At 38.8% G+C, this 15591-nt stretch overlaps 1 protein-coding gene across 1 annotated transcript in view; it reads left to right on the top strand.

Annotated features, from left to right (window-relative positions):
• The window catches only part of LOC139717470 (sushi, von Willebrand factor type A, EGF and pentraxin domain-containing protein 1-like), a 38636-nt gene extending 25531 nt beyond the window's left edge, over positions 1-13105 (top strand). Inside the window, exons 19-28 of the mRNA XM_071628977.1 lie at positions 524-709; positions 1405-1581; positions 2350-2532; positions 3021-3125; positions 5103-5230; positions 6426-6660; positions 7351-7509; positions 9983-10161; positions 12271-12294; positions 13067-13105. Coding sequence (XP_071485078.1) covers positions 524-709; positions 1405-1581; positions 2350-2532; positions 3021-3125; positions 5103-5230; positions 6426-6660; positions 7351-7509; positions 9983-10161; positions 12271-12294; positions 13067-13105 — 1415 coding nt within the window. The remainder of the gene's footprint in view (positions 1-523; positions 710-1404; positions 1582-2349; positions 2533-3020; positions 3126-5102; positions 5231-6425; positions 6661-7350; positions 7510-9982; positions 10162-12270; positions 12295-13066) is intronic.
• The last annotated feature ends 2486 nt before the right edge of the window (positions 13106-15591 follow it).

Raw genomic sequence — 15591 nt, forward strand, 5'->3', positions numbered from 1 at the left:
GCGTAATTTCTACTTTTCCTTGTTTCCAATTCAAATAATTATATGCATGTTTGCAGTGTGTGGTTGTGGGTTCTATTTTATATCTCACGTGTTAAATGAAACCAAAACCCAAAGAGCAATGTGGATTGAGTGAAAGCACTAGCAGCAACATTATTAGAACACATCACTGAAAGTTTGTAGGAAATCGGACAATCGATACAAAAAATATAAATTTTTAAAATTTTGGTGTTGTAATGACTGTTGTAATGACTGGATATAACTGGACGTCATAAACTGGAGTAGTCTCCTTATCCAGTCATTACAACACAAAGACTTTTGAAATGCTTTTGCATTTATTGTCCGATTTTCTTCAAACTTTAAACACTAATGTGTTCCAATAATGTTGCTGCTGTCACTCGATCCACATTGCTCCCTTGGTTTTGGTTTCCTTTAATGTTTGCTTCCCTTTCCTTCATAGACGTTAATATCTTATTGGAAGTCTTTAACGTTTGCCAGTGACTTTTCTTTGACATTTATTTCAAAGTTGTGACTTGCACTGTGGGCGAGTTTCCAGCACAGCTTGAGAGTCCCACAACCGGCTGCGTATCTGGTGGCACAGTAAATTTTAACACCACCTGCCAGTTTGTGTGCAGCGTTGGGTACTACCTGGTTGGATCCTCGCTGGCGACCTGTCTCTCTGATGGCTCTTTGAGTCTGCCGTCTTGTCAAGGTAAGAAACTCAAAAAGGAGGACATCATACTGCAGAGTTTTACAATATGGTGCCATCGTCATATCGGTAAGGTCCTGTGCTCATTCATTCCGTGTATTTCAAGAGGTCATTCTGTTGTGGTATATTCTGTACCATTAGTTGATTATAGTAATTCGTGAAATAATAAACCACGACAGCATGGGTCTTAAACAAACTTGAGTTCAGTTATGGCCGTTTTTACACAGCATCTATTTTCCTGTGACCACTAATATCAGCGGTAAACACATGCAAGGAATTGATATTATCTATTTCGTTGACTGATTGAAGGTTTTCATAGGCAACGGATGAGAAACATGAAGCTTGCTTGAACTTGCAGTAAGTTAGCATTTTACCTTTCAATGGATACCGATCACGTTATTGATAACAGCTGAAATTAAGTTTTGAGAAAACAATTAGAAATATCACTGAATTGCAAAGTGCAATTTTTCATATCAGAATTATGTTGTAAGAAACGCTCGGGACTTAAATGATCGCCAAGACTATAATCTGATCATCTGATAGATAAATCATGTTTCATCGCTTTGAGGTGTTTGGAATAGAATAAAATGAAACGTGATATCACGTTCCATCCCCTTGTTTAAGGGGCTGGTTTTTTTCATCCAACGTCATAATCGTCATATTACGACGTTGGATTTATTCAAATCTTTATTTCGCAGCCGTGACGTGTTCTTTCCAACCCCCGACGTCTCCTCTCCAAACGTCATGTGATGGGGGCGCCCTTCGGTACCCCGGTTCTTGCTCGTACACCTGTTCAGACGGGATCTTGCAGGGAAACGAGTACAGATTCTGCCAAGCCGACGGAACATTGTCTGGCACTGACCCAACCTGTGAAGGTATGGTGGCGCCATTGCATAAGCTATTATATCCTATCTATTATGAAAATCCGTCAACTGGATTATAAAGACATCTCACCGGAAGGGAGAATATCTAATCTTTTATAACAAGACTGGTGGAATCTTTACACAAGAGTTGCTGAGGAGTTGAAAAATTGAAGAAAGTTGAATTGAAAAATTGAATTGAGTAATGAACAACATTCTTTTCTTTGATAGGCCTATTGAATATTTCCATGATTATCATCATTATTTTTTTTTTCATTTTGCTTACCATAATTTCCCAACAAAAGTGAGATGCTCTTCAACAAGGAAACATTCAGAAGTGAGGATAGACCAGGGAGGTGATCCATCTCCCTGGATGGACTAAGCAGCTTAGTGCAGAGCGTTAAAATCTGACTCTTTTGGAGTATTTTTACAAAATTTAAAGAAAGGATGATCTAATGGGAACGTACAGGGGATATTGTGAAAATCAATATGGCAGGGAAGATTTATGCCACCAATAGTTATTATATTAGTAAAATGTAATAATGTACACATTTTCATGATATTCCCTCAGGGGTGAGTGCGTGTCTTTAAAAGGTCACTTTTGTATTGTTGTTTGATGCATTATCTGTATATCTTATGTAGGTACAAGTGTGACTTTAATGTGAAAATATCGACGTAAACTTTCATGCTCCACATAACCATATCTAGTGTATATTTGTCTTTATGGCATGTACTTTCAAAGTTTAACAAAATCCGTTGTCGATGTACTCTATGCTGCCACAGATGCGACATGCTCCTTGCCGTACTTTGGCAGATTTCTGACGTCACCAACCTGCACTTCCGGCGGCCAGGTGGCCGTGGGGACGACGTGTGAGTTGGAATGTGAGGAGGGAAACTTGCAGGGGCAGGCGACAGTCACGTGTAACGACGATCAGACCCTATCCTCAACACTCCCACAGTGCCTAGGTAAAGACGTGGTTTACTTCAAAGAAACCTCAGTAAAATGTTTCAGATAAGTCAATTCTCTGAATAGGACTTAGTTATGAATTCTCGCCAGTGAGTAATCTATATCTAAGTTCAACAGTATAGACTCTTTTAAGGACAAATATTTAATTTTTTGTTAGTAGGCCTAATGTATGACGACAGAGTAATATATATGAGCTTTCATTGAATGTAATTTTGCATAATAGGCTGTAACTTTGACTTTTGGAGTCTTTTGTATTTTCACCATGTTCACCAAATGTTTCCAAAGATGTTTGGTTTGGTTTGGTTTGGATGTGCTTCAAAACAGCCGACAAAGTACTGTTCTTCTAGAAACTCTCACTTCCTTTGCTTTTGAGGATACCTTCTATTATTCGTGCACTGAAACTGCTTTTTAGAATTGACTTGGAGGCTCTACCACTATTCTTCTTTCTTTTACATTTTTGATTTTTGCCACTCATCCTAATGTGTAGAACCGTGCGGAGCCGGATTCTGTACATCCAACCAGTTTTGCAATGCGACGCAGAACAGTTGTAACTGCGCAGCGGGATCACGTGACGAAGATGGCTCATGCCAAGGTAACGCTCTCAGAACAGGTCATGGAAAATGTCGCCCTTCCTCAGTAACTAACGTATGCCGAAGTACGAAATGCCCTCAGACTTAATACAACCTTTATTGGGGGGGGGGGGGGGGAGGTTGGGGGGGGGGGGAGGTAGGGGGAGGGGGAGGGGGAGGGGGATGCTGTGGCACAGTGGATACAACTATATTGACTCCCTATTTCAATTTCCGCCCAGTGATGCTTACGTCCTTGAACAAGATGTTTTTACCCACCATGTTCCTCTCGACCCAGGTGAAGAAATGGGTACCTGGGGTGTTTCATAAAGCTGTTCTTAAGTTACGAACGACTTATGAACGACTGGTGATCAGTTCTGATGTGCTATACTTATCAAAATTTCAATAATTCAGCACAAGAACTGATCACCAGTCAGGCGTTCTTAAAGTTGTTCTTACCCTAAGAACAGTTTTATGAAACACCCCCAGGTAACGCTAGGATAATAATAATAGCAGGGCCCTCTGGTAGAGCGGTGTCAACACTAAAGAGGCTACCCTGGATAAAGAAGACCTTATATCATTGTTATCTCCCCAAATAATATAATAGTGTGTCACTACACTATTGCTTGCAAATCTACGAAAAGCACTGTTGAATATTACTGTCGGTTATCAAATTTTAAGTGCCATCAGTATGTGGGCTATATTCAGTACATCTAACGTCCACGAATTTACAAAGAAGCTAAAAGACAAGTTTTATTGTGTTTATCGTAAAAAATTCTTGATGAAAAATAATTGCAAGTTTCTGAACAAATTACAGTTTTATGATAAACTGTTCCAGATAACGTAGAAGATCTATGGTGTTGTACATTTAAATTTAGACCAGAGCTTTCGGCATTGTTCTCCACACGGGGGGGGGGGGGGGGGGGCTATTTTTAATCACGCTTTTCAGTAGAGGTGATGAACAACATGGCTAAAAATGGGGAGCAGTTATATCTCAACGAAAGAAATCCTTAATACTGCCAAACCTCGAGGGAAGTGTTGGCTATGAACCATGCCCTCAACTCGGTACGTTATAAAAAGCTGATCAGACACCACCGATTCCCGCACACACAGACACACATACACACACACACTCGCACACACACACACACACACACACACACACCCAACATGCACAGACATACATGTACATGGCAAAAACGTTTTGCCACCTGTGTACTGCATTGCAACAGCCACAGGGAGGCGTAACATTTGTATTCACGAACTTATGACCATTCTATCCACTGTCTAGATCCCTGCCAAGGACAATGTCATGTGACTACAGAAATATGCTCTCTGCCGGACAATGGCACCGAGTACGCATGTGCATGCCGACCGGGCAAGACGAGGGACACCTCCAGCGGTTTATGTCGTGGTAATCAGACATGTCTTCATTTGTCGTTTAACGCCATGGCAATTTCGTCTTGAAAAATGTTCTACTCTTGAGATAATTATAGGATATTTGAGTTGTCTGACGAGCAGTAGGTTCATATCTTCTTTAGCTAACTGCGTATGCCATTAAATAAATGTGGCAATATTTTCGAAAATAAAAGTTTAACCACAGGTAAACATTGAAAACACTTATTTACGCTCTCCATGGCATCTATAACTGAATACAATTAGAGCATGATGGCTGTCATTTCAGTGTTATCTTGACAACAATAATATAATAAATACATAGATAAGATTCACATGGCTCTCATTACTGGCGTTTCCAAGCGCATCAATACAAAAAAGAGAAGTCGAGTTGGAATACATAATATACACGTATATTGTGATATGCATATTATAGCAAGGGAAAGAAAAAATATTACGATTGATTGAATTAATGAGTTTTTATGTTGTGATCAGAAAAGGTCAATGTCTATAGGCTGACTGCAATGCGTGGTACTACAGGCATTCGTGGTAAAGTGCATTATGTGTTCTCACTGTTGCGCTATACTGTCTCCGTGTGTTTCAATCAGATTCAATAGCATTCAGTGGTAACTTCAGCCTGCTTAGAATTAATGGCACGGATGCGGTGTACACTGAAGCCATGTCAGACCCCGAGAGTGAAGACTTCCGTTCAGTGGCAGACCCCGTGGAGCAACAGGTGGGTATGGTAGCCTTAAACCGACAAATCACAGAAAACACATTTCTTTAGCTAGGTGTTTTTTTTTTTAAATCGTAATTCAATTCATTATTGATATTTCATAAGAAAAATAAAACGCCTTCTTCAACTGAGTCATGTTCTGGTCATAAGCCATTGTTGTTTTTTTTGTTTGCAAAACGAAATATGAATAAAAGAAAAATTATTTGTCTTTCATACCAGAATGGAATGGTCAGCTGTAAGAGAGCAAATATGAAGAATATTACTCTTTACTATGGACGAAATGCACCTTATGTCATACTTGTCTGTGTTTTAATCAACTCACATCCTTTTTTATCAACCGTGAACGCTACAATAGCATTATGTTTTATAAAGGCTTTCTTCATTCTTCTCCATCATGTCCATGCATCACTGTTGTAGTCATTCATATGACATGGCGATGTCTACAACTTGACTTTCAAATGGTGTGAGAAGAATGCTATATTTTTCTTCCCCCATGTAAAACGCCCAAACCCTCATGTGAAAATTGCTACACAATTTCCCCAGGATACTCTTATCTACGAAATCGTAATCATTAGTTACCCTCCTCCTCCTTGTGAGAGATACCACACTTCATAACACTTTGTTTCTCTCCCGTTTTGCCAAAGAAATTCAGAAAATTGTGGAAGAATGTTATTACTCTTCCCCTTGTACATACTTGTCACGGACTATTGTTCGTCTTCAAAAGTTAAATTCTTGCCAAGTTAAAATGCAGGCTGTATGCCCTCAATTTTTAACGTCACAATATTTTACATGGTTGAAGATTGATATTTCTTTTCATATCGTATATGAAATATTACGGTAGTGCACCTCATAGTTTTTTTTTCTGGCATTTCTAGAGAAATGAAAGACAAACCCCATGTCACTCTGCTCCCCTTTATACCTGTTGAAATTTTATTTGGGGTCTGAATAAATTCATTAGAAATCTATAGTACTGTTTCCTCGGGCCATCCATCATTTTACAAAAAAAGCTTCCGGTTTTATTATTCTGAGAAAAAGGTCCGAATTAACTGCACTCTGCAGTATATCAGTTTATGAAAGGAATCTAATTTTCAGGTTTGTAGAAGATTGACACAAATTTTAAAGTATACCCGCTCCTTGTCATCGATGCGAGCTGTCCTAAGTACCTCTCGCTATCTCTCTGTCACTATCTGCCTAGCTCGAAGTAGTATACGCGAGTTACGACCCAGCACCCAGTGATGTCAGGGTGACGGGCCTCTCTAATGGGAGTGTGGTGGTCGAATACGAACTCATCTTTTCGAGTGCAGGCGATGAGGAGTGGAGGAATGCACTGGAGGCAGCACTCAGCCAACGTGTCGCCAGTAACGACGGGCTTCTGGACGCGTCTCAGGGCGTGTACCTCATCGTCGACATGGAGTCCGTTGACCTTCGCCGTAAGAGCCAAACTTTCGGACAATCTCTGACATTACAACGTTATTATTGCAATCTCAGTGTTCCGGTGTCAATTGACCCCATCCCTTCAAGAAAAACTAAGAAAACAAACAAACAAACAAACAAACAAACAAACAAAAAAACACACAACAAAACACAAGCTCACAAATCTAACTTGTTATGGAGTCTGAGGATTAATCCGCGTTCTCATCCCTGTCTAAATGAGCACGTATTGAATACAAGGCTTTATACATCACTTTTGTCTCGTGATTAAATGTTTAGATTAGACTAAATATTCGTCTTAATTCTCGTATAAAACGTCAAAGATCTAACATATTACTATATAAACGAATTCCATATCTTGAGAGATCCCTCGTGAATTAGCTTCGAGGGAACCATGAACGATGAACGCTTCATTTCCTGTGACGATGGTGAAAGTCGTAACTCTGTGCTATCTGCTTCACCTACATCATTAGCATCCTCTGCTTTTATCTTAAATGTGTTCTTTGCAGAATGTACAGTTCATATTATCTGGAAAAGTAAAGTTATGTAAAACACACCAATTTGCGACGCCGTTTATTGTGGCAATGAAATCTGAAATCGTTACATTGCCACCATGGAATAAAAAGCCACACACGAACTAAACATGGAGAGCCGTACATAACACGTACACATGTGTCTTTTCGTCGCAGTTCAAGTCGTGAATGAATGTGCCTCGGACACGCTGAATGACTGCTCACCAGACGCTGTTTGTATGGACCATCAGAATCTAGGTGGGTTCACGTGCCAGTGTGTGGACGGATACCTTGACCTTTACCCGGATGTACTTCCCGGTCGATACTGTTTTCCAGGTAAGCAGTGGACATATTGTAGGCCTGTATAGAGACAATGGGTCTTATCAGTCTCTCAACTAAATGATGTTTCACCTTAAGCTTGCGAACGGGTTTACGTAGTGAAGATTAAGAAGGCATGGCGTATGCATGTTATAGTAGGTTAATACTACTACTTAAGTCGATGACGATCTTAAATATAAAGTGCCTTTGTGACATTTTGTTGTATTTTGAATGTGCAACTGATAGTGAAGTGTTTAAAGACACAATACAATGTACTAAAATAGAGAACACGTTTTGTATGTAGACAAGTACAGGGTAATGATAGTTATCCATTGTTGTTAACAAACACTAAATAGTCCCCAGCATCAGGGAGAATATAGATGACATCATCGGCGAAGTTGGAAAGAGCGGCGAAATTCCAGAGTTTTGGTCCAGAAAAGGAGAATAAAGATTTTGCAAGATTTTCCTAGTCAAAGGCAAATGATATTCATAGGATTGACGGGTCGGATATGCATGAACTGTTCGGTTTAAAAAAAAAAACAACAACACTAAATAGCCATCAGAATTAGTGAGAATAAAGATGACATCAGCACGAAACAGGACTGAATTGTTCACTGAAAGGACTTTTGCATTATCTTGAATGTCATGATAACATCGTAATGGTGATAATATTAATAATGTGAAGGTTTTTTTTTTCCCGATTCCTAAAATTTTGTCTTCTGACTGTAAGAACAAGTGTTTATACATTGGTAACAAGGAAGAGCACTCGTTTTAACCCGAATGCATTCTCTGAAACAAATTTATCGTGCCTAATTGATGTGACAATTTGTCGGAATATGGCTTCTCAGTTTGCATTGATTCTGCTCGGTTTTTTTTTTTGTGTGTGTTTTTTACAGACACAGCTGGGTCGATCACATCAGGTAAGGACTTTGCAGTCGCTTTTTCTTCCAATTACCATTCATTGGTATTCGTAACATCATATTGTGAAATGACAGATATAAAAAAAGGTCTTACGTTGGAGATGGATGAGGTGTAGCAAAGTCACATCAGAAATGAATGTCTTTAGAAGGTAATGATTTAATTCGTCGGACAACATTACCATTCTTTCATACGGTCAAAAGTACAATCAATTGATAAATTGAAGTTCATTTTTAATTAGGGCAACTTTCCATTTGAAAAAGGAGGACTGCATTTTTTTTAAGCGATGGAGTCAATGAAGGCGCAAATAGAAGCCTATTTTGTGGTCAACTCTCGCAAAGTTTATTGGTTTATTAGTAGTTTCTATCGTGAATCAAATAATATACAAATATACCAGGCCTGAGAGGCTCTGGTTGAAACTATGTGCTTGAGGTGACTTCAGTAGCACTACTTTCTGAGGGGCTACTGATAAAGAAAATCCAACACATTTTCATTTTCTGGTATAAAGAAAGAGTACGTGTACTCGCATTTGTCTCTCAGAAAGCAGATGGAGAAATTTTCTCCTTAGAATATGTCAGTGTCAGTTGCAAGTCGAGGGAATTATTATGTAATTTTCATAAAATTTATTCTTCTGAATCGTTGTATATTTTCCTTGTATTGTCGCCCATTTGTGACGTCATGAACTGTGATGTTATCTGATATGGCGATGGCGGCACCTATTGACCGATTCGGGTTCGTTGAGGGCAGCAGACATTTTACGGCACAGGGCGCAGCCATAGTGGGTGTATCGGTGTGTATCAGCCGACCCCCCCCCCCCTGCTCTGCCCCACCCCCGGGCAACATGTTTATCACGCACTTGTAACAAAGGTTCGCGCACTAGCAAGCATTCGCGCACTCAGTACGAGACGCCTATTGGCTAACGCAGTTTTTCATTCTGCGCGCGTGCTAATGTAGGGAGAGGGGTGGGGGAGTGCGGAGGGGGGGTCGGATGATACACCCAGTATGGCGCTGCCCATGCCAAAAATACACATAGCGCGTCACAGAATCGGTCAATAGAATTTATATCTTTTGAACAGATAGTCAGGTTTTCCTCAAAACTTCGCTGATGCGTTCGACCAATATCGTTGCATGCACTCAATCCACGTAAATATTTGGGTTTCATTCCCTTTTAAAGCGACGTTGCGGAGGTGTTCACGTCAGATCCCCGCTGGAAAGAACACAGTGTCCCACATTGTGAGAAACACAGTCTGAAACACAGTGTGAAATCTCTTCACACTGTTGAATTCGAGCGTTTTAACAGTATGAACACAATGTTAGTCTTCAATTCAGAGTGTGAAACAAAACATTACTCTATGAAAACCACACCACAGTATGAAATCATCGTCACACTGTTACATTCGAGCGTTTTCACAAAGTCGACTATGTGAACACACTGTGAACACACTGTGGGACACTGTGTTCTTTTCAGTAGGGAAGCACCCTTTATAAAACGGCACATTATCAAACGAAGGTACACATTGGATTCCACCGCCTGCTGGTGTTTATGAATTCACATGTCCATGTCTATTTGCAGACTTCCCATACTTCGTTATGATCATCATGGCCGCCATCTTGGTTGTCACGATACTACTAATCGTGTGCTTCTCAATGACGTGGTACCAGCAGCAGCTGAAGCACCGTTTGAACTCGATAAACTCGAGCGAACAGACCTTCACAAAGGACCTGTCCAACAGACGCTTGTCATCACCTCGGGTGAGCTTTGTCGTTTTTAAATTTTGTTTGTTTGTTTGTTTGTTTGTTTGTTTGTTTGTTTTTGTTGTGTGTGTGTTTTTTTTAATAAGGACTTTTAACCCTTCAAGTCCCACTTTAACTAACCAAGTCACACAAACCACATTTTAGTTGTTTGGTACTGAATCTTATTGTCATAAATTGTACTGTTGTTCGTGCATGTTTCCTGAGGTAGTAGAGTAAAAAATCATCTTCAGTGAGTCCCTACTATACGTTGTTAATCATGTCTGTATTGCACAATTTTTGAAAAGCCCTTATGTTCCTAAATTTGTGAAAATATCTTGAATTGGCAATACGTCTAAAGGGTTTTAGGATTAATGTTTCACTCTCACTGTGGCAATTTCATATGTTTTCCATTTCTGATTTTGTGAAGACTAAATGAAGGTAGCCAGTTTCACGTAACCACTTTTCAGTGTAAGATATGCACTAGAATTCAAAGGTGCCAATTTAATGATGACAGATGATACTTTTTGCGAGGTATCGAATTAGAATGAAGTGGAGCAATCCTGGGCCTGTCATGAGAAAATGACATTGAACTCTATAAGTTTGAATTACTTTTATAAAATAGTTTTCAGAATACTGAAAAAGGACATTGGCTCGTGCGAAGAGTTTACAATGCTGCAAGTGAATTGTTTTGCCTAAGTAAGTGAAAGAAACTGCTGCAAAGCGTTGTTTTATATGTATGCACATATAAAATTACACTTAATGATAAATGTATGTACCAACAATTGCACATGCAAATGTGTGCGTATGATATTTGCCATGTTGATTACGCAGAATAAATACTTGGTTATAACAATACTTTTTTTTTTTTTGGGGGGGGGTTACTTCTTTATAGTTTATACGTTTTCTTTCGTTTCTTCTTCCACCTAACTCCAGGGAAACTCGTCGAATCTGCATTCAAATACCATATTGTTGAATGGCGCTATGGTGCAAAATGGCGGTATAGTGCAAAACGGCAGTGTGGTGAAAAACCATTCTCACCGATCAAAGCCAAATCGACGGCAATCATACCAATACGACAGAGACAGCGAACCTCCGTCATCCCCGGAGCATTTTCGTCACGATGAGCCTGACCATCACAGATCGCACCCTGATCGTCGGCGGAGTCAGAACACGGACTTAGAAAGCAGGCAGCATTACAGGTCAAAGAACGAACTATTTCCCATTCCGAGAGGTTCCCGCGGACCCAATGCTCTATCGTCAATCGATCGGCAACGAGCGATATCACCGACTGATCGGCGTCCCCGCGGAGAACAATCTGTAACGCCGATTGGTCACTGGTTTCAGCATGAAGTTCTGCCGTCATACACGTCATCACGCCAAAAAATGTGAGTTCTGTTTTTATCAACATTCAGTGTGCACATCCTTTGCATGTACTTCACAAATGACAGAATGATATAGAAGAAAATGGTAAAGGAGAATGGTGACATTATGTCGTTTATTATACATGTATATATTAACGTTTTGAAGCAATAGCGAGACAGAACGTTCGCAGGAGGTCAGAATAACCATCTCTCCTTTGCTGTTCCGTCATGAAAGGGAATGCATGTCAGGGAAGAAACATTCCGCCATTACCTACATTTGGAACACAGTCAAAATACGTAAACAAAATGAAAAAAGGTGACAATTACTAACCGGGGAGAGACATGGAGGGCACGTTGCCTTAGCTAACTAATTAAGAAGAAGAAGAAGAAAAAAACAAAAAACATAACCCGTTAAATTTGCTTTGCAGCCTTAGCAGAATATCAATATTCTTCCAGACCTATTTTCTCCTTGAACATTGCAAAAATGATCGGCAGGGTGGATTACAGACTCACGACAGAAGTGAAAAGTACGATATACCAGTTTCTGTAAAAATAGCTATCCTCTTTGGATGGATGTTCCCTTTCGCACTATGCCACTTTCTGCAACCCATTTCTGTGGGTGTACAGACGACGTACGGTAACATAAATCAGCCCTGCGAAATACAATGGCTTAAGCTTTCGTGCATTAGTACAGTAGTCCTTACCTGTAAATCTGCCTTGTGGCTAATTTTTCATATTATTGTTGTTTTTTGTTTTTGTTTGACAGAAACGTGACCCACCTCTGAAGACAGTGAGTCAGCGGATGAGGACGCTATGCTCGTTTCTTTATCCCTCCGCCAGGAGAAGGCATGCGATACAAGTATCATGTTTGTTTGATGTCCGTCTTTCCGTCCCATATCCCGTTATTGCGATAAAAAAATAAAAAAAGTAAGACAAGTAACAAACAGACGAAATCGCTCAATGAATGTCCTTGGTACCTTTACCAGGTACACCAGTGTACATGGAACGATGATTCACTGATTGTTGTCGTTGTTTGTTTTTCTTTTTTTAAGTTCTTCAAGGTCAAAGGTCATTGAACTTAGAATAAAATTGCCTTTTTGCAGCTTTAGCTTCATCTTGGAATGTCCAGAGGTGCTAAAATGTTTTGGAAAGGCCAGAAATAAATATACTCCTAACATGATAGTTGCAAAAGGTCGAAGGTCAATTTCAAAGATCACTCTACTATTGCCAAACACTCTCATTCCCTACTAGGTATTGGGCTGTGGGTCTCCGTTCCTTAAGAGAAATGTAGGGAGACACGTAAAAGATAACTTGACAATCACTCCATTGAACATGACAGTGGTTAAAAGTCAAAGGTCAAAGTCATACGTCACTGTACTTTGAAAAATTGTGTTTCCAATCATAACTCCATCGAGGACTGGCCAATGCTGATATGAAATGATGTAGACATGGTAGAAATTAACTGTTTTTAGTGTGTACATGATTGTGGTAGGAGGTTAGAGTTGAAGCTTATAGGTCATTGTCCTTTTGCTACAAATGTTATTTTCTATCCATAACTTCAGCTAGGAATGCTCTGTGGTAGTATCTGGTACGACAATTAGAATTAAATAATCACTTAGTTGTCTGAAATGACAAGGGTAAAAGGTCAAAGGTCACTCGCAAGTGTAACAAAATTTAGGAAAACGAATTCTGGCCTAAATTCCTTTAGGTATTGAAGTTCATTGTTAATGTTGCTCGTTTTTGGTGTGGTAATGGGGGAAAATGTGGAAGATCTATGCTTCCTTTGAGCTGCCCTCGCTTTTGTGTATGTGTGCGTGTGTGTGTTTTGTTCTCTAGGCATGTTTCGTCGTGGGAACCTAGTGATGATACAGCACTCATGCGACTGGCCGAATTCTAAAGGCTAATGCAATAAGTGCTAGAAGGAGAAAGCAGCATTCCAAGATAATAATGATATATGAAAGGAATGTCAGTGTGGTTAATCACATTGTAAAAGGTACTGGCAGCTTAGTTCTTTACAAAATTTATCAAAAACATGTGAATATGTGTGTGTGTGCGGTTTTTTCCAAATCAGAGTTATGAAATTATTCTTGGGTATGTTCATTCGATGAAAGGCTGTAGTGAAGGTTTAACTTTTTCTCTGCAACAAGTTACTAACTTTCTGTTTTCATTTCTGCGAGATACACACATACAGGCATTTCATACAGAATCAAACATTTAAACCAAGATCGTTGTGTATGATTTCATGTCATTGAATCGAATCATTAAACCAAATCAGATGCATGGCAGCATAGTACATGTACAAATGTAGTTACAAATTTTTATGAATAGTTACTTGCTGTACACGTTTGACAGATTTTCTTTTCATAATGTCATTCCATTAGTGTGTTCTTAATTGCCGTAATAGTCTTTTTGCCACTCTATGTATATAACAGATGATACATGAAACGTGATAGTTGTAGGAGTCACTGTCACACAGTATTTTATTTCTTATCAAATTCTTCGATGTAAAATTAACATGTATAAACAGATACAGAGCGTAATAGCTAATATTCTATTTAAAGAAATCAGAATGTTCGATACAAGACTATACCGACTTTACAGTTTTAGCCATGCAATATGTACGTAATTACGGTCATAATTTAATCAATTGTTCATGATTAATAAGGGGATTTGTGCATATATCAAAATAGTTTCTACGTATATATATATATATATATATATATATATAATTTCCTTATAATTTATTAATCTCATAGTCAACAAATTATGACTAGATGTCTAGGAACTTTTGATGTATATATTCTTACACACCTATCAGTGCCTATGATAGGATAAATGCGAACGTAACGACTAAGTGAATTCATAAATATACATGTTTATTTCGTTTGTGACAATTTCATTAATCATGTTAGGAAAATATGATTCTTAACAGATGTGCAAGGGAGGGGAACATTTAAAAAAGAAAAGAGTCTTCTGAAAGACAGTTTGTCTCGTTTTCTGAATTGGTTTGCAATGCCACTAATCATGCTAATAATAATATACCACAAGATAACTACTGTATTTCATAGCGTCGAGCGCATGACCTTTATGACTAAGCTAACGAATATCAGCGAACATGCAGTGAAAAAGCAGCTAGCAAAGGTACTGTTAGACTTAAAACGTACTTAAAACTGCATCACAATATACTGTATACTGTCCGAACAGTTCTTCTTAGTGCACTCTGCAGTCATTGTATCACATGAAAGCTTCTATGTCACAGAAACTTTCTCGCCATTCCTATAGCTTTAAGATATATAATTTTATTTTGTGAAAATGACGGACGAGCGCAGAAACTCAAGAATTTAATGATTAAGGAATTTAGCTGAATTCTTTTACTTAGCTAAAGAAATCATGCTCAAACTCCAAGGCCAATGGAAACAGCAAGTATACTCAATAACCATTCAACTTTCTGTTTATTTGGGATTAATGTACGTGATAATTGCTTAAGTTTATATGATTTATTTTTTCAAGTTGAGCACTGAATATGCTCAGTATAATGTGGTGAGATGGTACAATTGCACTCATATTCTTACTCCTCAATTAAAGATCTTTGATTTCATGAACTGCTCGAATGTCTAAAGATGTACATGCTAGACCTTAATTTCACGTTAATCCTGTGATTTATAGCAAAGCAATTGCCACAACGAAATTAATTCTTAGTAATTATCTTGTCATCGATTTGTTGAAAGCGCGCAACAATGAAAAGGGAAAAAAAAACCCTTACATGATTAATACTTTCAAGTGTCCTGTGTTTCTTGTTTGTTTGTTTGTTTGTTCATTCTTTGAAGATTGTCCTATAGGTATTAGCCTACTAGTTGTTGCTAACAGTGTACATAGTAGATGCAGGCTGAACGGTTGTGGATATGACGACTTCTACTTGGTATAATGTAGCACAAGCAGTGACAAGTTATGTAGAGATACTCATGGCTTCGAGCACGTCAATAATGTGCAACATTATCCTTTAAATGTGTTATTTTTTCTTCTTTCTCCTTTTTTTTCTTCTTTGATCATCAGGCGACATGAATTTTATTACCTTCTCTTTTCAGGT

This window comes from Diadema antillarum, unplaced genomic scaffold (assembly GCF_040938485.1).
Source record: "Diadema antillarum isolate AM-2024a unplaced genomic scaffold, OU_Dant_1.0 scf00000075, whole genome shotgun sequence".
Taxonomy (NCBI): domain Eukaryota; kingdom Metazoa; phylum Echinodermata; class Echinoidea; order Diadematoida; family Diadematidae; genus Diadema; species Diadema antillarum.